The sequence below is a fragment of the Poecilia mexicana genome, unplaced genomic scaffold, assembly GCF_051168715.1.
Source record: "Poecilia mexicana isolate PSO_F unplaced genomic scaffold, ASM5116871v1 scaffold_14, whole genome shotgun sequence".
NCBI classification, from domain to species: domain Eukaryota; kingdom Metazoa; phylum Chordata; class Actinopteri; order Cyprinodontiformes; family Poeciliidae; genus Poecilia; species Poecilia mexicana.
This window is the reverse complement of record NW_028263383.1, coordinates 27,353,570-27,379,354: the sequence shown is the minus strand read 5'-3', so window position 1 is coordinate 27,379,354 and position 25,785 is coordinate 27,353,570. Positions and strand designations below refer to the sequence as shown.

At 37.7% G+C, this 25,785-nt stretch overlaps 1 protein-coding gene across 2 annotated transcripts; it reads right to left on the bottom strand.

Annotated features, from left to right (window-relative positions):
* Nucleotides 1–1,134: 1,134 nt before the first annotated feature.
* On the bottom strand, nucleotides 1,135–24,152 carry emsy (EMSY transcriptional repressor, BRCA2 interacting). Of its 2 annotated transcripts, none has more exons than XM_014968023.2 (20): nucleotides 23,941–24,152; nucleotides 22,456–22,564; nucleotides 22,252–22,351; nucleotides 22,055–22,129; nucleotides 21,229–21,404; nucleotides 20,204–20,359; nucleotides 19,115–19,374; nucleotides 18,796–19,036; nucleotides 18,233–18,448; nucleotides 17,340–17,489; nucleotides 17,033–17,206; nucleotides 16,820–16,956; nucleotides 14,265–14,438; nucleotides 10,091–10,301; nucleotides 9,829–9,996; nucleotides 7,798–7,953; nucleotides 7,437–7,606; nucleotides 4,889–5,476; nucleotides 3,289–3,687; nucleotides 1,135–2,051 (listed from the first exon to the last, which is right to left on the bottom strand). In XM_014968023.2, the coding sequence occupies exons 2-20, from the start codon at nucleotides 22,559–22,561 to the stop codon at nucleotides 1,869–1,871; spliced, it is 3,840 nt and encodes a 1,279-aa protein (XP_014823509.2). In that variant the 5' UTR covers nucleotides 22,562–22,564; nucleotides 23,941–24,152; the 3' UTR covers nucleotides 1,135–1,868. The 2 variants fall into 2 exon arrangements, with proteins under 2 accessions (XP_014823509.2, XP_014823510.2); XM_014968024.2 differs by having other exon boundaries at nucleotides 7,798–7,950.
* Nucleotides 24,153–25,785: the final 1,633 nt, after the last annotated feature.

Sequence of the window (25,785 nt, the reverse complement as noted above, 5' to 3'; positions counted from 1 at the left end):
TGGTTGCTGGTTTGTGTGCTAACTTCTTAAAGAAAACGATACAACAAGTGAAAACGGTGAGCTTTCTTTTTTTATATATGTATAGCGGTATATATTTACTTTAGTATGTTTTAAAAGGGTAAAACGCATAACTTTCAGTAGTGGCGAAACTTTTAGCTATAGTTTAGCTAACAATGGCCATTAAAACATTCATGTTAATGAGGTGTTTTTCTCCTGACTACTGCGATGGAGGTGATGTTGACTGTGGACTTCATTAACGCAGCATGTACTTTCAAGAAGGGGAATATAAATAATAAATTATTAAACTTTTTCCCAAATAAGTAAACCGAGCTTTTATGACGGGATTTTACAGAGGTCTGATTGCTTTCCTTGCCGACTTGTCTTTTGCAGATATAAAACAAAAGGCAGGCTAACCTAGCGATTGTAACCTGTGGCTCTTAATATCTGGTTAAAACTGATAAAGAACCAGCAAAGTTTTCACATAGAGCTGTAATAATAAATGTCGGTTTTGTACTTTTCCAATTGTACATGTATTGAATTTCCGCAACAGAATGGCAGTAAAGGTTTTAGAACTACTTTTTTCTTGTCATACAGCTGGAAACTTCATTTTCCTCAAATAACATACTGTAGAGAAAAATGTATACCACCTTCAAATGTTTGTCTTTATTTTTAAACCTCAACCTTAGTAAAAGTTGTGGTTAATATAAAATTTTCTATAGTAGATATTAAAAAGCATAAGCTAGTTTTTCAAGACTAGCTTTATTTAGCTGAACTGAAGGCAAAATTGTTTCTGTGGATTATAAAGAAGATCATTTTCTGATGAGTGCTCAACTATTAAGAGTGTGACAGGATATCTTGCAGGGGCAAAGAGGTCTCAAACTTTTACTTTTAAAGTTGTCACCGCTAGATTAATAAAATGATAAAAGAATTAATAATTTACTGCTTCCACCAGGTTACTGCTACTGAGGTTTCAAAATTTAGAAAGCCAAAATGAAAAATCATAGGCTTAACAAAATATCCTTGAACGTCCACAAGGATCTTGGCAATAGAAACGCTCGTGTAAGTCGACCTCTGGGTAAAACTTTCTGCTTTTGCCTTTTATATGTGAAAATAAATGGATCATTTAAAACAAACTAAGGATTTATTCAGCTGATTTATTGTGCAGATTAAATGATTTCTCACAGCTAGTCCTCTATTTTGAAAAAGTAGAAAAGAAATGCAGCTGAAACACACTATACCAAGACAAATGTATACCTTCTCACTGCAGCTTTTTTTTCCTTCACCTTAACAACAAAACGATGGTACAATCAATCGCTTGTTTCTTCTTGTTTGTGTAAAACATCAGTTGGACAGAACCTGTGCTCCAGGCCTCTTTCTGGATCTGCTTTGAGTCTCTGAATTAAATTCGCTCCAGCTTTGTTCCCTTTTCTGAATCCTTAAATCCCAAACGTGTCGGAAAGTTTATGGTTACAAATTCAGTCAGGATAAAAATACAGTTTATCTGATGAGAAAGGAGTCGCTTTGGACTGCTGTCAACACAAATACAGTATATGTTTCTGAAATGATGCAAAGTGGACCCAAATATTCTGAAAAGCTCCAGGTTATAAATGTGTAAAGGTCTCAAAGTCCTGCGGGTAAGTTGACACGCTGGAACGTTTTCCAGCTGTTCTGAACTAAAGCTAATCCTTTCACCTCGCTCACATGTTCAGCAATAAAAACCACATGGGCCGTTAGCTGTGGAGAGAAAAGACTAACAAACTAATATTTTACAAGAAAAAACTAAATGGTCTGCTGGGTCTGAGCTGGAAACGGATAATCAGTCTGCTGGTTGAAAGTGAAGGAGTGCCGGAGTCCCTGCCTCAGAGCATCTACGGCTGCTCTGCAGGGCTGGCAGCCGCGGCCTCATCATTGCTGCTGTCCACCTCCTGCTCCATGGGGCTGTCCTCCTCCAGCTGCTGGCTGGTGTAGTTGGTGATCTCCAGGAAGCCGCTGGGCTCCACCACAACGTTAGACTGGCTGGAGTCTGGCAGGATGGAGAACTGAGGGATCACCTGTATGGATCACAGAGGCTCCAGTTCAGGATCTGCCAACAGCAACCATGAGCTAACACTGACTTTCTGCTTTCACGGTGCAAAATTAAACTGAGACTACCATCAATTTTTCTGTAAACATTTAAAACTTTTCATGACTCATATCAGGATTTCTCTTGGTTGCCATCACTATGAATTTATGGCAGATATTTCTACATGCTGAATCTGGAACTTGGAAGAACCAGAGGATGAACGGCTAACAGTTGGATGGTTGAATGGTTTGATGGTTGGATGAATAGTCAAATGGAGGAAAAACATTTATGTGGGTAGATGGTCAGATGTACTGAAGGATAGAAACATGGATGAATGTTCCATGTTCATTCATTAATAGTTGGAAAGATGGATTGATAGACATCAGGATGTTTGAGAAACAATTTGATGAATGGATGGGGAGATTGAACAATATTTGGATGGATGCAAAGATGACAGGATGGATGAAGGACAGAATGAGGAGTGGATGATTACTGGCTTAATGAAAAATTAGACTGATAGATGGCAGGATGGATGTAGAATGTAGGACAGTTGGATGGATGGACAGCAAGATGGATGAACAGTTAGATGGACTGGTTCACAGAAGAATATTTGGATGTTGTAAACAGTTGGACTGACCTATGGGTGAACCAATGGATGGATAGATGGCAGTGTGCTGGGAGAATGAGTGGATTGATGGATGTCTGGTTAGTTAGTTGGATGGATGAAAGACTGAATGATTAATAAATGACTTGTTTTAACCTTTGTTTATCCACAATTCAATTAATAACAGTTGAAAAGTTATGGGAGACAGCAGGAAGGAAAACAAGTCTAGCTTTTACCTCAAAAATACATTTTATGAACTAAAAAGAAAACACTTGTTGGATGAATCTTATTTGACAAAAGGGGGACAAATTAACTGCTTAAGAAATGTCCGAATGATTTTTGATGATGGTTTGCTATGAAACATGGTTGACATTTGGTACCGAGATGATCATTTAAAAAAAAGTGAGCTGAGCTTTTATTTTTACACTGCATCTATAAACACTTCTTCTGCCATCTCTACAGTACAGCATGATTTATCTGCAGTCAGCCTTCCCAGTCAGCATCGTAGCTACCTGACTGTTTTCTACAAGGTTTCCGTGAAGAAGTCAGTATGTGACAGACATGCTGACAGGCTCCGGCTGGGTGATTTATTACCTGCGCCGCTCAGTAACCAGAAACTCACCTCGATGACCTCCAGGTCGTCCTTGCTGCTCTGTGCTGCCAGGCCCTGCACGCAGCTGAACTGCTGGGGCTTGGTGTGGCGAATGCTGGCCCCGGAGCTGCTGATGAACTGACCCGAGTCCAGCGTCCCTGACATGGACTGGACGTCCAGGGTCTTCCCCAGAGGGCCGCGGTCACTGGAGGAATCCACCACCATGGGCTCCGTGCTGGGGTCGATCTCTGCCTCCATCATGGAGATCTTGAGGATGTCTGACACCGATGGCTTGTCCCCTGAAGGTCCTGAGCTGGACTCCGGCAGCAGCTTGGCAGCCGCCTCGCCGCTGCTGAACACCGGCGTAGGGTGGTGGGAGCTGCCAAAGGTGATCTTGGTGACGGTGGCACTCTGAGTGATGATTGGCTGCTGTGGTAGAGACATTTAGGATCAGACACACCACATTAGTTTATTACATTACAGTGATACTGTAACTAAATTGGTGAGGAATGAGGGTCTAAAATATTGGTATTGCTGCAAATATGGCTGAAAAATGTAGCACAATAGAAGTGTTTCATATCAATAGATAACTTGATTTGTTTTTTGTTTGAAATATATGAAATACTACTAAACTGGGGCGTGACACTTCCTGTTTTATCCAAATTTTCCACTCCACCCTGTTTGTTTTTTACTTTTAAGCAGTTATAAGGCATGGTGGCGAAACTTGGAACCGTTACCGTACAAGTTACTCAACAGGTTGTTGCTAGGCAACCAAAGAGTAAGTTAGTTGGTGCCACCAATCTTAGCTGATAAAATTGGTGGCACCAGCAATGCTGAGCACATCACTGCTTTAGTGAAGGTTTGATAATTTGTAGCAAAGGTTTTACCTGCAGCTAAAAAATACTTCTAACATCAACACGTGAAAGTTCAGCCTTATCATCTCTACTTATCAATACACTGTAGAGCTGATCGGGTGACTATTTATTACCATTTATAAATTATTGTATTAAGAGATTAATTCCACATTTACAGACAAATGCAAAATATGCTTTATTTGTACAGTTTTGGCTTAATCACTACTCTTTTTGAATCTGTATATTTACAGTTAATGATTGATTACGATATTAGTTGACAATTATTTCAATAATCAATTCATCACAATTAATCATTCAGCTGTAGTCTTTATAATGCTGGTTGTTATCTATTAAAACTATGAGGCCTTCACATAACAGCTGTTTTTCTATTTACTATTAACATTGGAAGATAATTGTTTTTATTTAGGGGTATCAGAGTTGAGGGAATCAATGCACTCTAATATTCAGAGTTTTATTTGGGAGGAAAAAAAGTTAAACCATCTGTTTCACATCACAATTATTCACCTCTGTGTCGGTTTACTCCTTACTTCCTAATAAGATACATTGCATTTTGTGGTTGTAGCAAAACAATGTTGTATAACAAGGCCATAAATTTCTCCCAAGTTTCCGATTCCAGATAAAGATGAAAAGGATTTATTGTTTTCAGCAGCAAGCTAGGGAAACTCCAGCACCGTGACACACACACCGCTCGCCTCACGTGACTCTAATGAATGTAAATATGTGCGGCTGTCAGCTGCCTCTGGGAATTCACTCACCTGGCTGGAGGCGGGCTTCTCTGTGCTGACTGGGTGGTGTGCCTGCAGTGGTGGCGGGTGTGACATTGGGGCATGCAGAGGCCTGTGGTGGGACGACGGCGCTTGCTGCAGCTTCGGGAGCTGTGGTGTAACCGGGGTCTTGGTTGGTGTGGTGGGGGTCGGGGTCTTCGCCGCGTTTTGGGTCGGTACGGTCACCGCTCTGTCTTTGTGAGGGCTTAGAGACGAAGGTTGAGGTTTGGGCGCGGTCTGATCCTGTGGTTTGGGGATTTTCTTAATGAGAGGAGGAGTTGACGAAGACGAGGAAGGTTGGCTGATCTGAGGTTTGCTTTGCAGCTGTGGGGGCGGTGGTGGTGGCGGCTGCTGCTGCTGCTGCTGGGTCGGGGAGGAGACGGGGCGACTCGGCTCAGCTTCTGCCTGGCTCACGAGCAGCGGTGGCGGTGGCTGAGCTGCTGCAGGTTGAGTTGGTGGGTTGACTGGATCGGAGGGAGCCTTGTTGGAGCGGTAGAACAAACCGGTCTGGGGGTCCAGAGTGTCGCCTTCCAGCTCTGCCACCTCTACCACTGGCTCCGTTTTGCCATGATCTGCAGGCTGAAAACAAGCAACCAGACTCGTAAACAAACAGGAAGCAATCAAATATTACCGTTTTAAAAATGCTAGCCATCCCCATATTTGATAGTCAATTATCCAGACTAGGGGGCTTAAAGTTTTATCACAATATTTTATGGTACTATTATAATAACTTAATTTAAAAAAAAACTATTAATGCTTTGTAACTTTGGTTGTGACTGCATGGCACAGCAATCATAACCACACAAACACTTTGTATTCTGCTTTTTTAGGACACCAGTTGGATCAGTAAACTGCACACAGTAACTGTATTTAATCAGATTTTCAAATTTATTGGTATTCATCGATTGTTTTATGAGATACACTCCAACCAGTGGCACCCCAAAAAGTGGCTGGGGGGCTTGGGCCCCCTCTTTAAAAATGCTGGTCATCCCCAGAAAAGCATGTTTATGATGTAGAGAGGCATTGTCATTTTCTTTAATAATGAGAAATATAAACCCCAAAAAATATACATACATATACATATATACATATACATATATATATATATATATACATATATATATATATATATATATATATATATATATATATATATATATATATATATATATATATATATATATATATACATATATATATATATATATAATGCTTTATTATTTCACCAGCCATCATGCTAATATTAGTTCTACTCCTAAAATATCAATAATTCACTCAGAATTTGGTAAAATTGCCTTTTTAAGCTTTACATCTTCAGAATATATTTCAGAATATTATGACCCTGCAGAGATGTCACTTTCTGTGTACTTTAAAGGAACTACAGGTTATAAATTTGGCCTATTTCTTCTCAACTTGGCACAGATGGTGATTCACAGACCCCATAATGAAAGTACATCATTTGAAGTGGTGAAGCAGTTCCCCTGAAAGCAGAAATGTGCTTCCTGTGTGGACTGTACTGATTGGTTTGTGGCGTTTTGTAGTTCTGACAAATTTAGCCAAAATCATGTTCACCTCTATTGTTCTGGAAAAGGAAACTGTTGGCCATAAATAAAGATTTTAGAGTTCCTTTCTTGGTAAAACCATATTTTAAAAGTAACATAATATGCTTGAACAGTGTAGGATAAGTATATGGACTATACAAAACATTTTTGCTCAAAATCATTCTTAGATAATGAGATTAGTCTGCTCAGTTATGCCTATTTTCAGAATGAGATGTTTTAGGACATCTTGTCACTTTAAATCCAAATAACCTGCTGCTGGCCACGGCCCCCCAACTCACCGTTTACACTCACACCTGAAAATCACTCAGATGTACAATTATAAACCATACATCTTTGAAAAGCAGAAGTTGAGCCTCTTATTGCAAGAATGCAACAAGTAGTTTCTAAATAGTAAGTCAAGAACAAAACTTTTGTCTTTTCCAGCAGCCATTGTACAACACTTGCAGCACATGGAGCAACACATTTGGTCAGATGATAAAACCATCTGAATAAACATGCTGGAGCTCTGCTTGAGTTAGTAGGTATTGCCGCAATGTGACTCAATAATGAGGAGGTTTATGAAATGGCTCATATTCCAGACACAAAAACATTTAACGGAAATACAAAAACATGCAAAATATTAATTTTGCATATTAGCTCCCTTTAACCTAATTTTTATGCTCACAAAATCTTTCTTTTGTTTTACTAGTAAGGAAATTAAAAGCAAGGATATTTGTAAATCATTATAGATGACTAATAATAGCTTGATTTGGGCTGTAACAAAATTATTTTATCTAAATTTATTAAATATTTAGATGTTAACTATTTGTAACTGAACTCGACTCAGTATTTCTTTGATCATATATTTTTAGATATTTGTTCTGACTTGATGCTACAAAAATGAACTGAAAAGCTTGAAAATAGTTCTGTCTTTTACTTTAATAATCCCTGACGGCTCATATTAAACCAACAACTTGTGTGTAATCTCCCACCCTTACCAGGTGAGATGCTGCAGCTGTGGAGGAGGAGGAGGAAGAGGCAGCGGCTGTGGCAGGTTTTGTTACCACGGTAACCTGGCTGCTGCTTTTGAAAGGCTTCCCTAGCAGCTGAGCGGACGACATCATGGTGTCGCTATCCTGCGAGGGCGCCCCCGCTCTGCTGGTTTTACCTGCGGTGAAACCACAGTCAGGCAGGTCAGATGACTTCATGAAAGGCATGACATGATTCACACGCACACACATGCACACACACACACGCACAAACCGCAGCTTATTATTAAAAGGAAACAGACAAAGGAAGTAAGTTTCACCATGTGGCAAAGCTTGAAGAAGGAAGTAAAGTATGTATTGTTAGGATCACCTGCTGTGACATGCTCAGAGCTGGGTTCGGTCTCTGAGGTCGAAGGTTTCGGAGATTCTGGACCGGCTTTCTCCTGCTGTAGCTGGATTGGCACGGCCATCTGGCTCAGGTCGATGGTGGGCGGCTTCGGTTTGGACTCTGCCTTCTCCTTCACTGCTGACAGAAAAATGATGTCTTTTAGCTTTAAACTGATGTTATTTACACTTAATTCTACCAGATCTTTGGTTTTACTGGTGTTTATTTTAAAAATTCAGATACAGCTCCCTACAGAACTACAGGAACAGGAAAGTTAGCACTTATTTTTGGTCAACATTTTCTGGTCTTCAGATCACACTAGATTTGATTCAGGGTGTAACAATTATTTTATTTATCAATAATTCTGATGATTAATCAAATAAAAATGGCACATTCAGCAGAATTTTTATTTTACCCCTTAAGCCTTTTTTTAAAATAAAATTAGAAATACATTAAAAGAGGCAAATAAACAAATTATTAAATTCCTTTTCTAATTAGTGAATACATTTTATTGCCTAAAATTCAATATCAGTATTCCTTTAATGAACAGTTGATCATTTGTAGCAAAAGATGCATCTGCAACTAAAAGAATATCCTTTTAACATCAACATGTGAATTAATCTCTTTTTACTTGACTTATCAACACAGTGTAGGGCTGAGCTGTTGACCTTTAATTGATTATTTTTACATTAACTGATTAAAAATGTAATAACAAATGATGCTTAACATAAGATTTAATTAGCACAAAGTTAAAACTGTGCCACTTTAGGAGTTCTTGGTAAAATATATTTACAAAGAAGATTTTTGTATCTTAAATGCAAAATGTATATATTGTATGTACAGTTTTTAATTAATTACTGCTCTAACATCTTTCAGCAACTGGCCTTTTTTGAGTCTGTATGCTCTAAATAATGATTAATCGCTTACTAAATATGTTGACAATTATTTAAATAATTGATTCATCATGATTAATAGTTTCAGCCATAATTCTGACGTCATTCTATGAACATATATGGGGTCGAAGCCAGCAGCAATTCAGATGCAACAACCTGAATTGTTTTTGGGGTGATTTTATTGTGCAAGTTAAACATAGAGATGAGAAACCATATAAATTTATATTTAAAAATATACATAGAACTTCATAAACTACAGAGTGTCTGGAAACAACATTTGCTTTTGGTTTTTCAAAATCAGAAAAAGATTTCCAAAATGGACTTTTAAGTGTGTTTGCAGAATCTGCCTAAGAATCTTTACGTTGCTGTGGAGGAATTTAAGCCCACCATCCTTTGCAGAATTATTTACATTTAACTGGAAGGTTTCCCAGCATGAGTGGCTTTTTTAAAGGCCAGGTCGCAGCACATCAATTAGATCTAAGTACCGACTTTCACTAGGCCACCCCAAAATTTTTATTATTGTTTTCAGTGGTGATCTGACTTTTGAGTTTTGGAAGTTCTGAGTTGAACTTCAGCGTTTTGAGCTGAAGTTCAACTCCAACTTTAGGTTAAACAAATAGAAGGTGGATCTTATTACTAATCCAACACAAACAAACCAAAGCAAGAAGCTCACAAAAAGCAAATATCGACTGCTGATGTCAATGTCAGGATTTAAAATAAATGCTAGGACAGCTTTTGGGTCTTACCAAGCAGTTTCATTTTTTGGGGACTTTTCTGCCATGTTTAGATAAACATTGCTAACAGTTTCAAAAGTTAGCAATGTCTGACTTCACTTTGGTGTGAACAAAAACACATCTGCAAATTTCTGAGCCATCAAATCTGAGAACATTTAGCTTTCTGCACCTCCCCTCAGTTCACTGAAAGATAAAAATGTGTAAAAATAAAAAATTCAATCTGAGAGCAGTCATAAAAGGGTGAATGGAAAGATGAGATGACATAAAAGGATCAGGAGATTTCCTATTTGGATGATGTCATCCAGGTCTACTGTCAACACAGGAGGTAAAAACCTCCCGTTTCTCTTTCAGTTTCTCACCTGCCGCTTTTCTGTGACGTAAACCCTCACCTGTGGTCTGCTGCAGCTCCAGCAGGGCTTTGATGGTGGAGGTGGCGGACTGGGAATCCGAAGCGCTCACATCTGGGTAGATAATGGTCGGGATGGACTCCATGGCTACTTCCTGCTCAGTCCAATCCTGCTCTCTAGAGGACACGAGGTGCACTACAGGCTGCAGATCTGATGATCAACAAGTAAATACGGTTTTTGAGGATCCAAAAGGACATTTTGGTCAGTGGGTTTGAAACAAACCCGGGTGGGGATGGATCGGTACCTTGAGCGCCGCTGTTGGACACTTCGCTGCTCAGGCTGGTAGCCTCTGCGAGAACTGCGGCATCGTCCTTCATTGACCCGTCCTGGCTGGAGGTCTGAGCCTGGCTGACCTCTGCAGAACGGGTCACTTGCTGCAGTGTCTCGGTGACCAGCTGCCGGGTCTGTTCACTCACCACCGCCGCCTGGAAAACTGGCTTTGGCTTGATGAGAACCTGGAACAAAACAAAGAGTGGTCGCTTTATTAACAGATGGACCAGCTACTTTTACCTCGATTAGTTCTGATCATGTTGAATACTGAAAAATTAAGGCTGGACGATGTGGCTTAAAATTCAAAATGATTATTTTTTAGATCCTGTTTTAATATTTTTTTCTTTGCTTTCTTTTCTAAAAAAAAGAATTTAAAGCTAAAATATTTTAAAAAGTAGATTTTATTTCAATCATTCCCTCTGCGAGTTGTACAATGGAGTAATTATGAGAATGTAATCTCTTATTAGCTCAATAAAGATGCAATTTTACTAGAAAGACGTCTTAAAATTACGAGAAAATATATATATATTTTTTGTCTTGTTTTAAGAAAAAAAAAACCTTGGATAATTTGTTTTTTAGGAGTTTTCATATAATTACTACTTCATTCTCCTAATATTCCGACTTTATTCTGGTTACTTTATTCTCATATTACTATGACACATATACATATATTCTTGTAACGGTATGACTTTATTGTAAAAAAGGAAAAGAAAAAAAAAAACAGCCTGTCCCTGATATTTTGTCACAGAGTTGACTTGAATTAAAAGAGCAAATAATAAAAAGTTGTAAAAACGCTTTTAAAACAAGATGGCAGATGCTGTCATCACTCTGAACTATTGAAATTTAAAGAGTTCATTGGTGAAAAAAAATCCAACTTTCATTAAAAAAAATGAAACATTTCATTAAATAAACATAAATATCGATAGATTAATTTACCCCCAACCCAATGAAAAACCTGATTTTCTTTTTTTCCTATAGAAAAACCCCCAAACATAATGGATAAATAACAGACAGATCTTTCGACCCACAATAACCGAATATAAACTAGAGGTAACAAACAAAACAAACATGTAAAAGCATTTTGTTTTTCAAATCTTGAACCAACCGTCTCTTTTTCATGTGAATTATCCCGAAGGGAAAATGAAATGTAACTTGTATCATTCACATATTTTCAAAAGGTCGTTACCAGTGGTAATTCTGTGGCAGGAGCAGTCAGTCTCGCAACTAATCTGAAGAGGTCTCTGACTGAAAATTGTTTCTGTATATTAGCCTCATGACATGCTAACAGCTTAATATCCAGGCAGCAGAGATGATATTCCACAGTAAACATCTTGGATGACTTCATCGGTTGTTGGCACTGATGGCGTTAATCCATCTGATTTAGCCGTATGGTTAGACAGACGGAGTAGGGGATATGATCTTTTCCCATCATGCCCGATGAAAGAGATTATTTTAATTTCCTCGTCCTAGCTCTTTGTGCATCCATGAAATCTCTTTTTCAACTCCTCTGAGATTTGAGATTTTGAGATACTAGTCAGCTGCTAAAATTGGAAAAACAATACCTTCTCACCATGGTTACACATGCTAATGACTGTCAGAAAGTTAAAAAAAATCTTTTCAACTGTACAGCATCTAAAACCAGAGGGAATGATCCCCCAAACATGGAATGACTCAAGCAAAAAAATAAATAAAATAAAAATTGCAAAGTCTACAAACAAGCCAACATAACATTTCCAGAAAGCGGATAACAAAAGGGTACTTGAATAAAACGGGAACTATCCTTTTGAAGAACATTTATATTGTGTAATGTGAGGCAACATAACAGAGGTCCATTAAGTTTCACTAAAGTGCTCCAGTCACATGAATTCACTGGGAAATAAACTAAACTTCTTTAGAAATGAGGTTACCGGTGATCGTTGACGTAACATAAGGAGAAAAACCGACGTTACCGACTCCTCCAGTAACGTCTGTCTGCTATTAAATGTCAAGTCATGGGTCTAAATGAGTGTAAATTATCTGTGTGAAATTCTGTTTTAATATCACAGAAACTGAAATCTAAGATTGTTTTAGTCACTGAAAGTACTTTTGTGTAGTCAAAACCCAGAATGATTAGAAACATCTGAGGTGATTTTAACCAGCTTTAACGTTGGCTTGACTGAAACCGAGGAGGTGGCTCGTGGTTGTGGGCGGCTCATACTATACTGTACACCAGTCTGCACAACCAGCTGACTCAGTGACCTCATTTTCCTTCATGAATAAAAACTGAAACAAATTTACCTCTAGACTTCCATTGCAAGTCTGATATTGAAAGAAGGACTTCCTGTCTGCAGAAAACAGGGGGTGGGGGGACGTGTGTGATAAAACATTTTATATTTTAGCACCAACTGTTTTTATTCTCCTTCCAGACATGGAAGGATGTTCCAGTGTAGTAGCAAGAACGTATCATGATGGGGTTTACCCTGTCACAATATACAGCTCTGTCATAAATGTGAAATTCCCTTAGAGAAACAAAAACAACGTATAACAGTAACATTTTGGGGATTTAATATTACAGTTGCAAGTTTAGTTGTCATTTCTTCTTACAGAACCTAATAAAGTTTCAGTGGTGCAAGCACTGAAAACATTTACGTGAAACTAGTTTCTGTTGTGAAATCCCAAAGAATGACTGCATTGAAGGATCATTAATAAGGGATACATCATAATTTCTGAACAGCAAAACCCACATAGTTTGTAATTTTTTAGGTGTTGGTGGGTCAGAAATACATCAATTTGCACTTAAAAAGTAATAATTTCTTTATAAAACTTTATTATCCAACACAAGTGAGCCAAAATGGCCACCAGTTTCTCTTCTTTCAAGTGACACGTCTTTCAACTAATCGGGTTCATCTATGGTCTCTGTAGACCCAATCATATCCACTGTTTGTCGTATTATTCTTACACATTTTTTAATGCACATTTTTAAGTATTGTCATTTGGACTTTTAATTTAGCCATTTTCTGTGCTATTGTTTTCACATGTGAACTTGTAATAGGAAAGACTTGCAATTGTAGTTGATTCCTGAGTCCTTGTATGTAGATCTAAGTGTGTAATTAGAGAAAAAGAAAACTAAAACTATCCAGATGAGAGAAGAAATGTTAGATTTCTGCGCTCAAACCTGGATCACTACAAAATAGTGTGAATTTTACTGGTTAAGTAAAATTTTCTGAACAGCAAAACAGTGTCCCTTTTACAGAGAGATCAAGCTCCCAAATGGACTCCAAATGGTTGAAGAACCGCTAATTAAGTTTGCATTTTACAGGCGTAAACCCTCAATCAGCCCTGGTCTACTCTTGTTTAGTTACAAAGAGATGTAACCTTCTCAACCACCCAACTTAAGTTCTTGGTTTAAACATTTCCAAGAAAGAACAGTTTGCATCCCAGAGTTCATCTGAAGTATGTGTTTTGTACTTCAGCTTCAATTTTTTTTTAATTGTTTTATTGTTTTGGCTTTTTTGGTCACCCTTAAAGGTTTTAAAGATAATTTCAACATGACTATTTCATTTTAACAGGGCAAAAAACTTCTAAGTTACTAAGGTCCTGAAGCAGCACACCAACTCCATACCGTCATACTACCAATACTGTGTTTGTTATCTTGTCAGTACACAAAGTTTTGCAGATTGTGCTACAAATGTTTGAAGTTTTTGAGTCCTGTGAAACTATAACATTTTTATTCAAGGTTGCCATACTACGTGAATCTCAACACACAGTGGACCAAACATTAGACAGACAGACAGACGGCACTCTTAAGTCCGATCTGTGACTCATTTCTCTCTGAATTTAGGAAGTAGAAGGAGGAAGAGGAAAATGTTTAAGCACCACCATACTTTGGCCGACTTATAGAACGGGGGACTTTCCTCTTGGTAATTTTAATCAGAGACTCACTTCTCAAGAAGTTTGCGTTTTACAGACATTTTGCTTCATAAATTGTCATTTTCTACAGAAAACAGCACTTGCCAAAAATAAATGTCTTGTCTCATCCTACAGTTAAAGTCACTTCCTTTAGAAAGCGACTCGGCCGATGATGTGAATGTCCACATGCCGTCATGTGTTTGTGGTTACCCTGCAAGTAAGGGTGACATTACGAATGTTAAACTGACAGGAGCTCCCACCTGTGTCTTGCCCTGCTGGCCATAAACGATCTTGGTCGGGATGATTTTGGTGGCGGTGGATTGAGATCCGCAGCTTATGCCTTTGGGTTGGGTGACGATCATCTTAGTGATGGGCCTGGAGGTGGTGATGATGGCCGGCTTGGTTCCCTGCACCGCCTGCAGGCTCTTCTCTCCCTGAAATGTACAAACCGTTTAGCTCATTTATGATTAAAAGAGAATATACATTTCCTATATCGCAAAACAAAAGGAACTTTGGGAACTTTTCAGTGACTGGATTACATATTGACTTTTTAGTAAGCATTGATTTGTGCTGCTACCCAAACATTTCAAGGACTTCAAGGAGAAAATGGCAACAGTATTTATTTGGAGAACTATAGCTTCCTATTTTCCTGTAGACATTTAAAAATATTTTATGTCAGCCTGAATATTAGAGTCAAAGTGGTCAGTCAATTTAACTATACTTGTAAAGAGGTTATATATATTTATAGATACAGCTACATCTACAAATGCAGCTAAATTTGTTAAGATATTTTGTCACTAATTTCAGAAAGTGAAGCTCATGTCAATTTATCACAGAGACTGAAATATTTCCAGCCTATATTTCTTGAAATTATCATGATTATGGCTTACAAATAATTAAAAACTCAAAATTTCTGAAAATTACAAAATATCGATAAAATCTACGTATTTATTATTTTAAGCAGAAATGTCAGGCTTCTAAACAAAGTTATATAATAATGGTAAAATTTGGGGGATTTAATGTAACTTAAAAGTTTAGTTTCTTTTTATGACACTTGATAAAGTTTCAGTAGTTCTGAACTTGATAAAGTTCTGAAACTTGTCATTTCACATACAATCCTATCTGTGAAATTAATTACATAAATATTTAAATATATATTTCTACAGCTAAAACAAATGTATGTATATCTACAGCTAAAACAAACCGAATATTGTGAAAAAGTTTAATATTTTAAACTCAGTGAATTTATTTCCTGTGATTGTGGCTTACAGATAATGAATGCCAAAAATTATGTCTCAAAAATGTGAATATTCCAATGATCAATTAGAAAAAGAATAGAAAAAATATATAATCACATCCTAGTACATGGCTGCGTAATGAAGTGAGAGCATCTTCTTCCTAACATCCGTGAATCATCTTAATCCTGTCTGTTTAGGTTGAAGTGGAAGCCATCTGAGACCAGCAGAAGGAAATAGTTAGCAAAGTGAAAGAAAGATGGTGGGTTTCCACTGAGATACAGTTAAGTCCCCACTCTGCCCAGTCTCAGGAGATTAAACTGACGTTCCACAGGAAGGCCTCCATGTGTGAACTAATAGGGGGTTTCTGAGGAGCTGGGCAAAATGATAAGTACCTTACATAATGTGTTTACATACAAAACAGCACAAGGAGAAAAGAAAGTCCCAAATGACAGGTTGATATGAGAGGGTTTTAGTTTGCTGTTTGTTCAGGAATTAGCTGGACATGCTACTGTTGGCATAAAACATTCATTCTCTGTTTGAAGAGTACAAGGTCACAAGGTCCTGCTTTTTTTTTTGTCACATTTGAAATTTTTCAGATAATACACATTCTTAGCTCAAAAAAAAAAAAAAAAAAACCCAGAGTAAATGCAAAATGCAGATTTCAAATTATAACTTCAAACATTAATTGTAAAAAGCTATCCAAATCGACCTGACCCAATGTGAAATAGTAATTGTACTATTTTAACCAGTTGTTAAACCTTGTCGCGGCCTTCTCGTTTCCAAAAAACAATATTCCAACAAAGGCCGTGGGTGTTAACAGGTGGTTTTTGATTTGAACGCACTTCCGACTTAATTTGTTTGAAAAAATATATTCCTTATTTCTTGTAAAAAATAGCGACAAAATAATTACCAAAAATGTCCTACAACTTAGTCAAAAATGAAAGTAAACTTAATATGATGTTTCAAGTACAAAAAAATGAAAAGTGAAAGTGGTCAAAAAATCATTTACAAAAAACCTCCCATCCACATACCAAACATCTGCCAAACAATCGCTCCACTCAGCACCCGGTGTGTTTTAATTACTCAAATTAATGGGAGGGTCTAACCAATTACCAACATAATCTAATCAATTCAAATATACAAATTAACTACAGATTTTGGATCTAAACTTAACTTAAATGAATTCTAAACTCCCCACAATAGAAAACTAACCTAACAACTGGTTCTGCCACCATTACCAGCAACAACTGCAGTCAAGTGTTTGTAATGCAGTCCCTCAAAGATTTTGTGATTCTTTTTTTGATTTTGACTTTTTGTGCTACTTCGCGGTGCCACACCATGATCCTCCAACTACTTCCTGTTGTCTTCTTTGTGATATGCATCATTGGCAACATCTGGTTGTTGATCACATTTTTTGGAGCGGTCTCCGGTCCTCTTGGCATTCATATTCGAGCTGCACCAGAGTTCACTTCAACTGAACTGAGACGTAGATTTGACCAGAGTTCCCCTTTTTTTGGTCCACATCAGAGTTCAAGTGTGTATTGCAGTTCTGCTGCTAGTTCTGGCTGTTGACTCACCCCAGGGTTCAGCAATGTTGTGACCATACTCTTGCCCGGCAGTCCTTGGATGGTCGCTCCTTTGCCTGTCGTCTTCTGCACCACAATCACATTCGGCTTAGACGTCATGGGGATGGTGGTGATCTTCGTCGTCGTACCTAAAAGAGAAGAAGTTTTGTTTGGAATCCAAGAACAGGTTGACGGACACGTTGAATGGGGAGACTGTAAACACACCAGACACAATGTTGCTGCTGATGATCTTCCCTCCCAGCGTGGCCAGAGACTTGGGAACCACAGTGATGATGCTCCCACTGGTGGTCTTGACGTAGGTGGTCCCTCCACTGGAGGCAGATATCCTGGCGCCAATATTGGGACCAACTGTGGGTCTTGTGTATGTTGCCTGTGTAGCTGCACAAGTAGATGCAACTCTGGGTTAATTTACTTTATTAGAAACCTTGCATGAACAAAGGCTTTCTAATTGTTAGAACATACTTTCCGGATCTGAAGATCAAATAGATGAATAGTAGGTTTGGACTCTAACCTGTGGGCTGTGTGACCAGTTTGGTGGTCATGATTGTGCCATTGCTGCTGACGACCATAATGGGTGAAGAGCTGCTGCTGGACAGAGCCACAGAGGACGGTTTGGGCAGGATTTTACTGGGCTGTACCTGCTGAGTGATTATCTTCACCCCTGGAGATGCAAAATGCACCAATTCAGACAAACTCACCGCTGTACAGATTATAAACTCAGAGGAGAAATTTATCAGACCAGACAACATACGATCGAAATATCAGTGCAACAGATAAAATAAATAAATAAATGTGTTAACTTAATTATCTACTAATTTAGTTAATCTGTAAAAAAATGTAAATGAAACACATAAATATATTTAAATCTATGTAAATATGTTTAAATCTAAACTTTTGTAAATAAAATAAAGATCTAAACTTTCATTTTAAATATTAGAATAATACATTTAATATCAAACTTTAAAAAACATTGAAATAATATAAAATAAAAAAATAAATACCTATGAAGTAAATATTTTTATCATGTAGCTATTATGAAACACAGAATTTACTAAAACTTATATATGCTGTAAATGTTATTGAAATAATTTTTTATTGTGAACATTAAGTACATGAATTTTCTGTGAATTAAAATAGAATAAGAAAAATGAAACTAAGTAAAATGCTAAATTTTGTACTTTTAATTTGTATATGAGGCAAAGCAAAAAAGATAAAAGATACAATTTCAAGAAAAAGCTGACTAAAAAATTAAGAATGTTTGACTATTAAACTCATTCAGGGGTTTAGTTCTTTGTTGCAGCAGAATATTCAGAGACCTATGGAAAGACTAATAAATCATGAGATAAAAGGAGGTGAAAAAAGAAAGACAGAATGAACAGGAAAAGAGGGAAGTTAGCAGCTCACCGGACTCCTGTTTGATCTGAATGGTGGGTTTGGTTCCCGGTGGAGTGGTGCTGCTGCTCTGGCTCTGACTGATGCTGGAGGCTCCTAAAGGTGAGCTCTGCTGCAGCTGCTTGGGCGACTGCTGCTTGGGAAACTGGGCCAGGATCTGAGTGGGGGAGCCCACCAGGGTCTTTGGCGACGGGAGTCTTGCTGACGCAACCTTCACTCCAGCAGAAGCTGCATAGACAACCACCAACAACATTGGAGAAAAACTAGTTTGGAAGCAGCTGACCCATACATTAATCTGTGTGAATAAGTTTGGATTCAAGTTTGTTTTTCAAATCAGTTCAACTCAACTAGTCAGAAGATATTCATCATTTTTGGACAGCTTTGTTTTAAAAGCAGCAATCTAGCAAAATGTTTGGGTGACCAAGCTGCGTGCAATAAACATCATTCCTAGCAGCCATGAATTGAGTTCGACACCGCTGTCAATTTGAGTTGGTGAAACCTGCAGAAAACCTGTGTGTGGCGCATTGCTAGTCTAGATGTATAATCAGCAAGTCAATTCAAGTAAAGGGACCTACATGGCGCCACAGTTGACATCACCACCGATGGAGTAGAGGACACCACTGTCGTCACGGCTACAGTGTTGGGGGAGGGGCTGGAGCTGGATGGGAAGACCACCGTCTGTTTCTGGGTGGGGGTTGTCAGAATGGAGGTGGAGCCCAGCTTAGCCATGGCGGCGGCGGCAGCATTATGGGCGTGAGACTTGGACAGGATGTTGGGCACAAAGCCAGAGCTCGGGGAAGTCGTCACGATGATCACCTGGTGAAACACGAGAGGTTTGAATGTTTGGGAAAAATCAGACATAGTAACATGAAGACCTGGAGAGACATGGCGGACCTTCTGCGTGGTGGTGCTGGTGGTCTGGATGGTGGGCTTGGTGAAGGTGATCTTGACGGGAGACAGGTGAGGCGGCAGTGAGTTGGCGATGCTCTGCATGATGTTGCTCATCTTGGGGCTGCCGCTCACCGGCACCGTGATGTTCCTGGATACCGGTGGGGAAACCTTGGTAACATCCTTCAGCATCACTGGCGACGAGCTGGATGAGTTTGTGCGTCTTCGTTTGCGAGGCTTTTCATCATCGTCGGAACAACTCACACCTGTGAGGAATGAGGAGCAGAAGGTTTGATACAACTAACCATAACATGGTGCTCTGTCTGGATATATTCATTTTCAGACAGAAATTTAGTGTTTGTCATGTCAGATATAGCTGAGCTGCCCAGTGGGGTTCCTCACGGTTCAGTTTTGTCATCTATACTCATTCAAGATAGATTGTCTAGAAATTCACCAACTTTTCATATCACACTATGCATCAGAAATCTACTTTGACTGTTTTTCTGAGCTAATAAAGAAAACTTTTCAAAATCCCCAGAGAAATAGGACAGGTTTTAGTGCCCTCTGCAGGCCAATCAGAAGATTTGTCTGAACACACAAGCACTCATCAAAAAAGTTTGAACAAGACACTAGACTAAGTTTAGTGTCTTTTTTGATGCTGTTATAAGTAAACACAAAAGATAAAAGAAGAAGGTTCTCATTCTGTTAGTCTTGAGTTGGATGTGCATTAAGGAAAAAATAAATGAGTTAAACAGAGTTCCTACATATTTCCATTCAGAATTCCAGGCTTACATTTCCATTGTTCCAATCTATCTTTCAAGTATAAATATAAACATGAAAAATGAATTTATAGTAGATATCTCTGGAGAGGTATGTATGTATGTATGGATGGAAATCTTCAGTTGTAATTTTTGGAGGATTCTGGCTTTAGCTCCAGTTTTATCCCTTCAGACTGTTTTTACTGATCAGACAAATTTTCCATCCATCACTGAAAATGTTTTCTTTGCTCTGATTGTTCCAGTTTATAGATTCTGTTGCATCAGAGGCCGTACTGTTGCTCCACAGTATTCACGTGGACTAGACGTTAACACTGACTTTTCACGTAGACAGTGCTCCCACTCGGCAGCACCACCACGTTAGACGACGGGCTGGCCGGTCTTGGGGATTTCACGGTGGCTCCAACAGGTCCGCTCGACGCTGTGGCGCTGGTGGGGGTGGAGGTGGTGCTCGTGTAGGAGTAACATACAACAACTGGAAAAAATAAGCAAGTTTCAAATAGTTTTACTTTTTGTTTTTCCACATTTAGAGTGCTGCATTATTTCTACCCCATATATCTTATCTCTCAATCTAGTTGGTTTTTAACCAAACTGATTTATCTTTTTGTCTTTACTAAGTAGTTAAACCCTTCATAATTGGGCTGGGTCATATGGCTTAAAAATAAAATCTCAGATACCAGTTCTGATTTCCAATTTTAATAAAAATGACAGAAAATATTTTCAAAAAGTGGCATTTATTTCACTCATCCCTGCTATGAGTTGAACCATGGACTATGGTTCAACTCCTAGCTACAATGGCTACAAGAAATTTTGTTTAATTATGAGAATACCATCAGAAATTAGCAAAATAATGGCACAATTTTTTCCCAGAATGTCTTACAATTATAGTAAAAAGGTCATTTTGATGAGAACAAAAGGCTTTATTACTTTTTTGTTGAGTTCTCAAACAATCACTACTGTATTCTTTAAATATTACAACTTTATTATGGTAATATTAAGACTTTATTGTTGTATTACTACAACTGTATCCTTGTAATATCATGACTTTGTTTTTAATGAAAAAAAAAACAAAAACTTAGTATGTAGAGTTGATTAGAAAGTCCAAATAAACAGAAGCTGTAAAACACACTTATCAAACAAGATGGCGGTCTCACATGTACCGACATCACTCTGAACTATGGAGAGCAAAGGCATGCTTTGGTGAAACAAAATTCAGATTTCCCAAAAATTAAATCTTCAAAAACTAAAAATTTGATAAAGCTACAACAAAAAGAAAAAAGAAAAAAAAGAAATCAACTTTGCCCTTGAAAAGTGACATAAAACAAATTGATTTCAGAACTTTACCTTCTTTGTTCCCCGTTTCAGCAGGTAACAAAAGGGAGGCGTTCTGATTGGCTGTGGCGCTAGCCACAGCATTAGCCGTGGCGGTGAAGGCCGTCTGAGGGACCAACCTGGGCATCAGAGGAACAAGCCGACGGCCTTCGATTGACCATTCAGACGAGTTGTTGGGACCAGACATGCTGCAGAAAAGGCAGAGCAACAGTGAGTAGTTCAAAATATCAGTCAAATGTGTTTCAATATGTGGAAAAACAGACTCCCATCAGGAAAAATGAAAAGTTTTAGAAACACAAACTACAAGAAATACTGAAGTAAAAAAAACAAAAAAAACCAGCAAGAAATAACTGCCAAAAAATAAAAAATCTATGTAATCTAACACACAAATTACAAAATATAACATTACGTTGTGACACTTAGCTATGTTCTGTGTTGTCTTTGTCTTGCATGTGTTTATATCAGAGGTACTTTTTCACTTCATTTCTCTGTTTTTGCATATTTACTGTTTTTGAAAAACAATACCTCTTTTTGCTTGTCTGTACTGTTTGTCTTGTATGCAATAATTGGTGAATTTAAAAACAAAAAACTGGAGGAGTCTAGAAAGAAACCGTTTTTTTTACATTATATTTGGTTTATTTGTGTCTTTATCCACAACTGGAAAACACTAAAAATAAAATAAAAATTTTTAAAGGCTTTTTTTTATCTGCGATAACAACATGTTGCTCTTTAACATCTGCAGTATTTTGCAGCTTCAACGATTAACAGACACTGGCTCCACGCTGCATCTCCAATGGTTACACAAACACAGCTGAAGCTCACACAGATCTAAACTTACTGATACGCAATAGTGGTAAGGCGTTCATCGTTAACGGCCCTGCGGACTTCTGCACGATGGCGCTCCGTCGAGATGCTTGGAGAATGAGGAAGACAAAGAAAATATATTCATTTAAATCCATAAAAAGTTCTTCTGATAAATTCAGGATTTTTTTTTCGGTCATTGTGCAACATTTGAAAGCTGCATGAAGTAAATACCCGAGGATTTTAGTGAGCTCTCCCAACAGGTCCTTTTTGTCCTTCGTCAGGTCTCCCTGAGCTCGCAGGGCGCTAATAACTCCAGCATATGCTTCCAGCTCTGGATATGGAAACATTAAAAGTTTAGAGAAACAGCAGCAACTAAAGCTTTATGTATTGTTATCAATGATAATTTCCTTCTGATTCTTTGTTTGTCAAACTTACCAAGTTTACGGAGAATCCTTTTACACTCATCCCTTCCCAGGTCAAGGATGGTGGGCCACACCACCGGCATGGTACCAGTCAGAACTGGTTTCTCCAGTTGGATCATTGGCTGAGAGAACAATGACACAGGTCAGTCACCCAATCATTATTTCACTGAAAGGCAAGTGGAACAAATCCAATAAAAATCACAACCTCCATGGATTTTAATGCATTGTCATTGAGTTTTATTGATTGCAGCTTCTGATAGAAAGAAACGTTGCTTGGAAATGGTCTGTTGTTGCATCCAAAACTGCAATTTTGTTTTTAAACCCTAGCTCAGAATGTATTTTTCTGTGTATTTTTTTCTAATTTCTTACACAAATTAATATACTTCTGTCAGTTTTGACTGTTTGACTAATTTAAATCCAAATCTAATTTATAGTCTCTTACTATATTTAAATGAGAAAGGTGAATTGAAGACTTCAAATCAAAAGATAGCATTAGCAAAAAATCTGCTTTTCTTTGTTTAAAAAAATACTTTTTTTCATTTCATTATCACTTCAACAGGCAGTGTCTTCTGTGTATTTTGGTTTGAGATCAGCAAAATTTAGATAGGAGTTTAGGGACATATTGAATAGTATTGTACTCTCTTGTCTTTCTGTTGCATTGCAGTACGTTTTTGCCTTTCCTTGGTTTGGCTAATGTATTGGCAATAAAAACCTGATCATCTCATCTCTAAAGAATCAGGTACCAACTTTCTGCTGCAGTGTGGGTTTGCTGCCAGTGGTACTGGTTGGTTCACTGCACAAAGTAGAGAGAATAATGAAGGAAAACTACCCCTAAAATCTTTAACTTTAGCTCGAATCAACAATTAGATGGTTAAACTAGCATCAAGAAAACTTTTCAGTGTCAAGAAAACCAGCTCATTTAAATAAATGTTACCATTTCTGAAAATAGATTGATCGGAATAAATCAAGTTAATATAACATTCATGCCCATGTATAATACAAAGCCCAGATTCACAATAAGAGCTACCTGCTCGCAGCAGGTTTTAACTGTGTGACAGCTGATGGTGCTAAGCCCTGAACTGGGCCTCTCTGGTGTAGTAGAACCAGGCCCAAAGAGACGCTGTTGAGCTCAACAGCTGTCTGCAACCAAAACATTTAGCCCCAAAGTCACACAACAATCTAATAATAGCAGTTTTATAAACGTTGACTTGCAAGGGTTAGACTATAAACCACAGAAAAAAGATTTAAAAAATAGAATCCAATGGGTGAAGTTCTGCAGCAAACAACGACCCCCACATAAGAGCTGAGTCAAAACGCTTCGAAACCTCAGCTGCGCTGCAGAAAACACCAGAAAATACGCATTTATTGAAAAATCTGATCTTATATTTAGGAAAAGACAAGACAAGTCTTCAGCCAATGAATCAAACCTGAGCATAAACCAGTTTTTAGCCGTTTGGTTAGCCAGCTAGCTGTTTCTATGAACCAAATCAATTCTTACCTTCCGTTAGCAGGACAACATCAAGGCCTTCGTGCGTTTATAATCCACACAATCAGGACTCGATACGAAAACCTGGTCATTTTACCACGTCATGTTGCAATTCTGTAACAAACAGGCAGAAATTTAAAGCCTAAACTGCTAAAAATACGCAAATATCCCGAAGACGTCCCAATGTTTATATTGACTGCTCAGCTTCAGCGGCTGGCCTGAAAATGTCTTCTTCACGTGAAGATGCTGAGGATTTGTTGTGATGGCGAAACGCTCGGTTGCCACCTACTGGTGGGTTAATGTACTGACCAGTATGATTCACGGTTTCTGGTTGAACACAGACTGATGTTTTCAAACTTTTATTTCTATTTAGAGCGATTTTGCAGATACTGAAAACTTTCCATTCAATTTCTTAGATAAGAATATTGCAGACTAATAAAAACAGTTCAATACAGACATTTGGGCCAAATGCAAGTATACCTGGTTAAAGTTTATTTTTCAAAAGGTACTTTTAATCTGACAAACGAGCCGCATTGGAACACATATTTCAATTTATTGAGATACCCCTATATAATTAAGTTCACAGACTGGTACTTTTCAAAAGTATTCATGCTCTTTTAACTTTTTTTTTTACAGCCACAGACTTCATATGTTATTGGGATATGAGATAGATCTACAAAGTAGTTGAAATTTGTGAACTGAAAGAAAAAGGATACATGGACAAAAGGATACAAATTATTATCAGCATTTGTGGGAATTGTTTTTCTTAAAGTATAAATATAAATATCTTTAAATATCTTAAATACAAATGAGTAAATACAGTTATTTACTCATTTGTATTTAAGATATTTAAATACTGAAGATATTGATAAACACTGAGCTAAGAAAAACAGCAAACTAGAATTTACAATAAAATTTATAGAATAAAATATCTGCAAAATTTCTGTATTTATTTTGACCGAATAATTTGTAATAAAAATTCATAAAAGTATATATTTAAAAGTAGGCACAAAAAAGTCGGAAGAGGAAAAGTTACGCAATATTTCATCAAAATTTCTTATTCTTCTTATTAAAATTGTATCAAATGTTAATTATAAAATGAAAACAAATTACTTAATACCAAAAAACTTCTAAAAACTGCTAAACATAATTTTATTGTTATGATGTTACTTGATGGCTGCACAGTGGTGCAGTTGGTAGAGCTGTTGCTTTGCAGCAAGAAGGTTCTGGGTTTGATTCCCAGCCTGGGGTCTTTCTCCATGGAGTTAACATGTTCTCCCTGTGCATGATGGGTTCTCTCCAGGTTCTCTGGCTTCTTCACAGTCCAAAAATATGACTGTCAGATTAATTGGTTTCTCTAAATTCTCCCTAGGTGTGAGTGTGTATGTGCATGGTTGTGTGTCCTGTCTGTCTCTGTGTGTTGCCCTGTGACAGACTGGCAACCTGTCCAGGGTGACCCTTCCTCTTGCCCGGAACATTAGCTGGAGATAGGCACCAGCAACCCTCCCGACCCCACTAAGGGATGAGAGTGTGTAGAAAATGGATAGATGTTACCTGATTTGTCATAAAGACATAATAATTTATTATTATATTATTATGTAATTGTTTGATTAATATGTATTAAGCAAACAATTACATAATATCTATAATATTTGTAAGTACTGTTACAATTTTATTATAAGATATTAAAACTTAAACAGTTATGAAAATTGTAAATGTTTAGAAAATATTTAGAAAAACATGTATGAAAAATATATCAACTAAGCTCAGTAAAGTTAACATTAAATACATTTTATGTTACTGTGTTTAAATGTTAATATTTTTACATTGATGTGTATTCATTAAATATCCCTTATA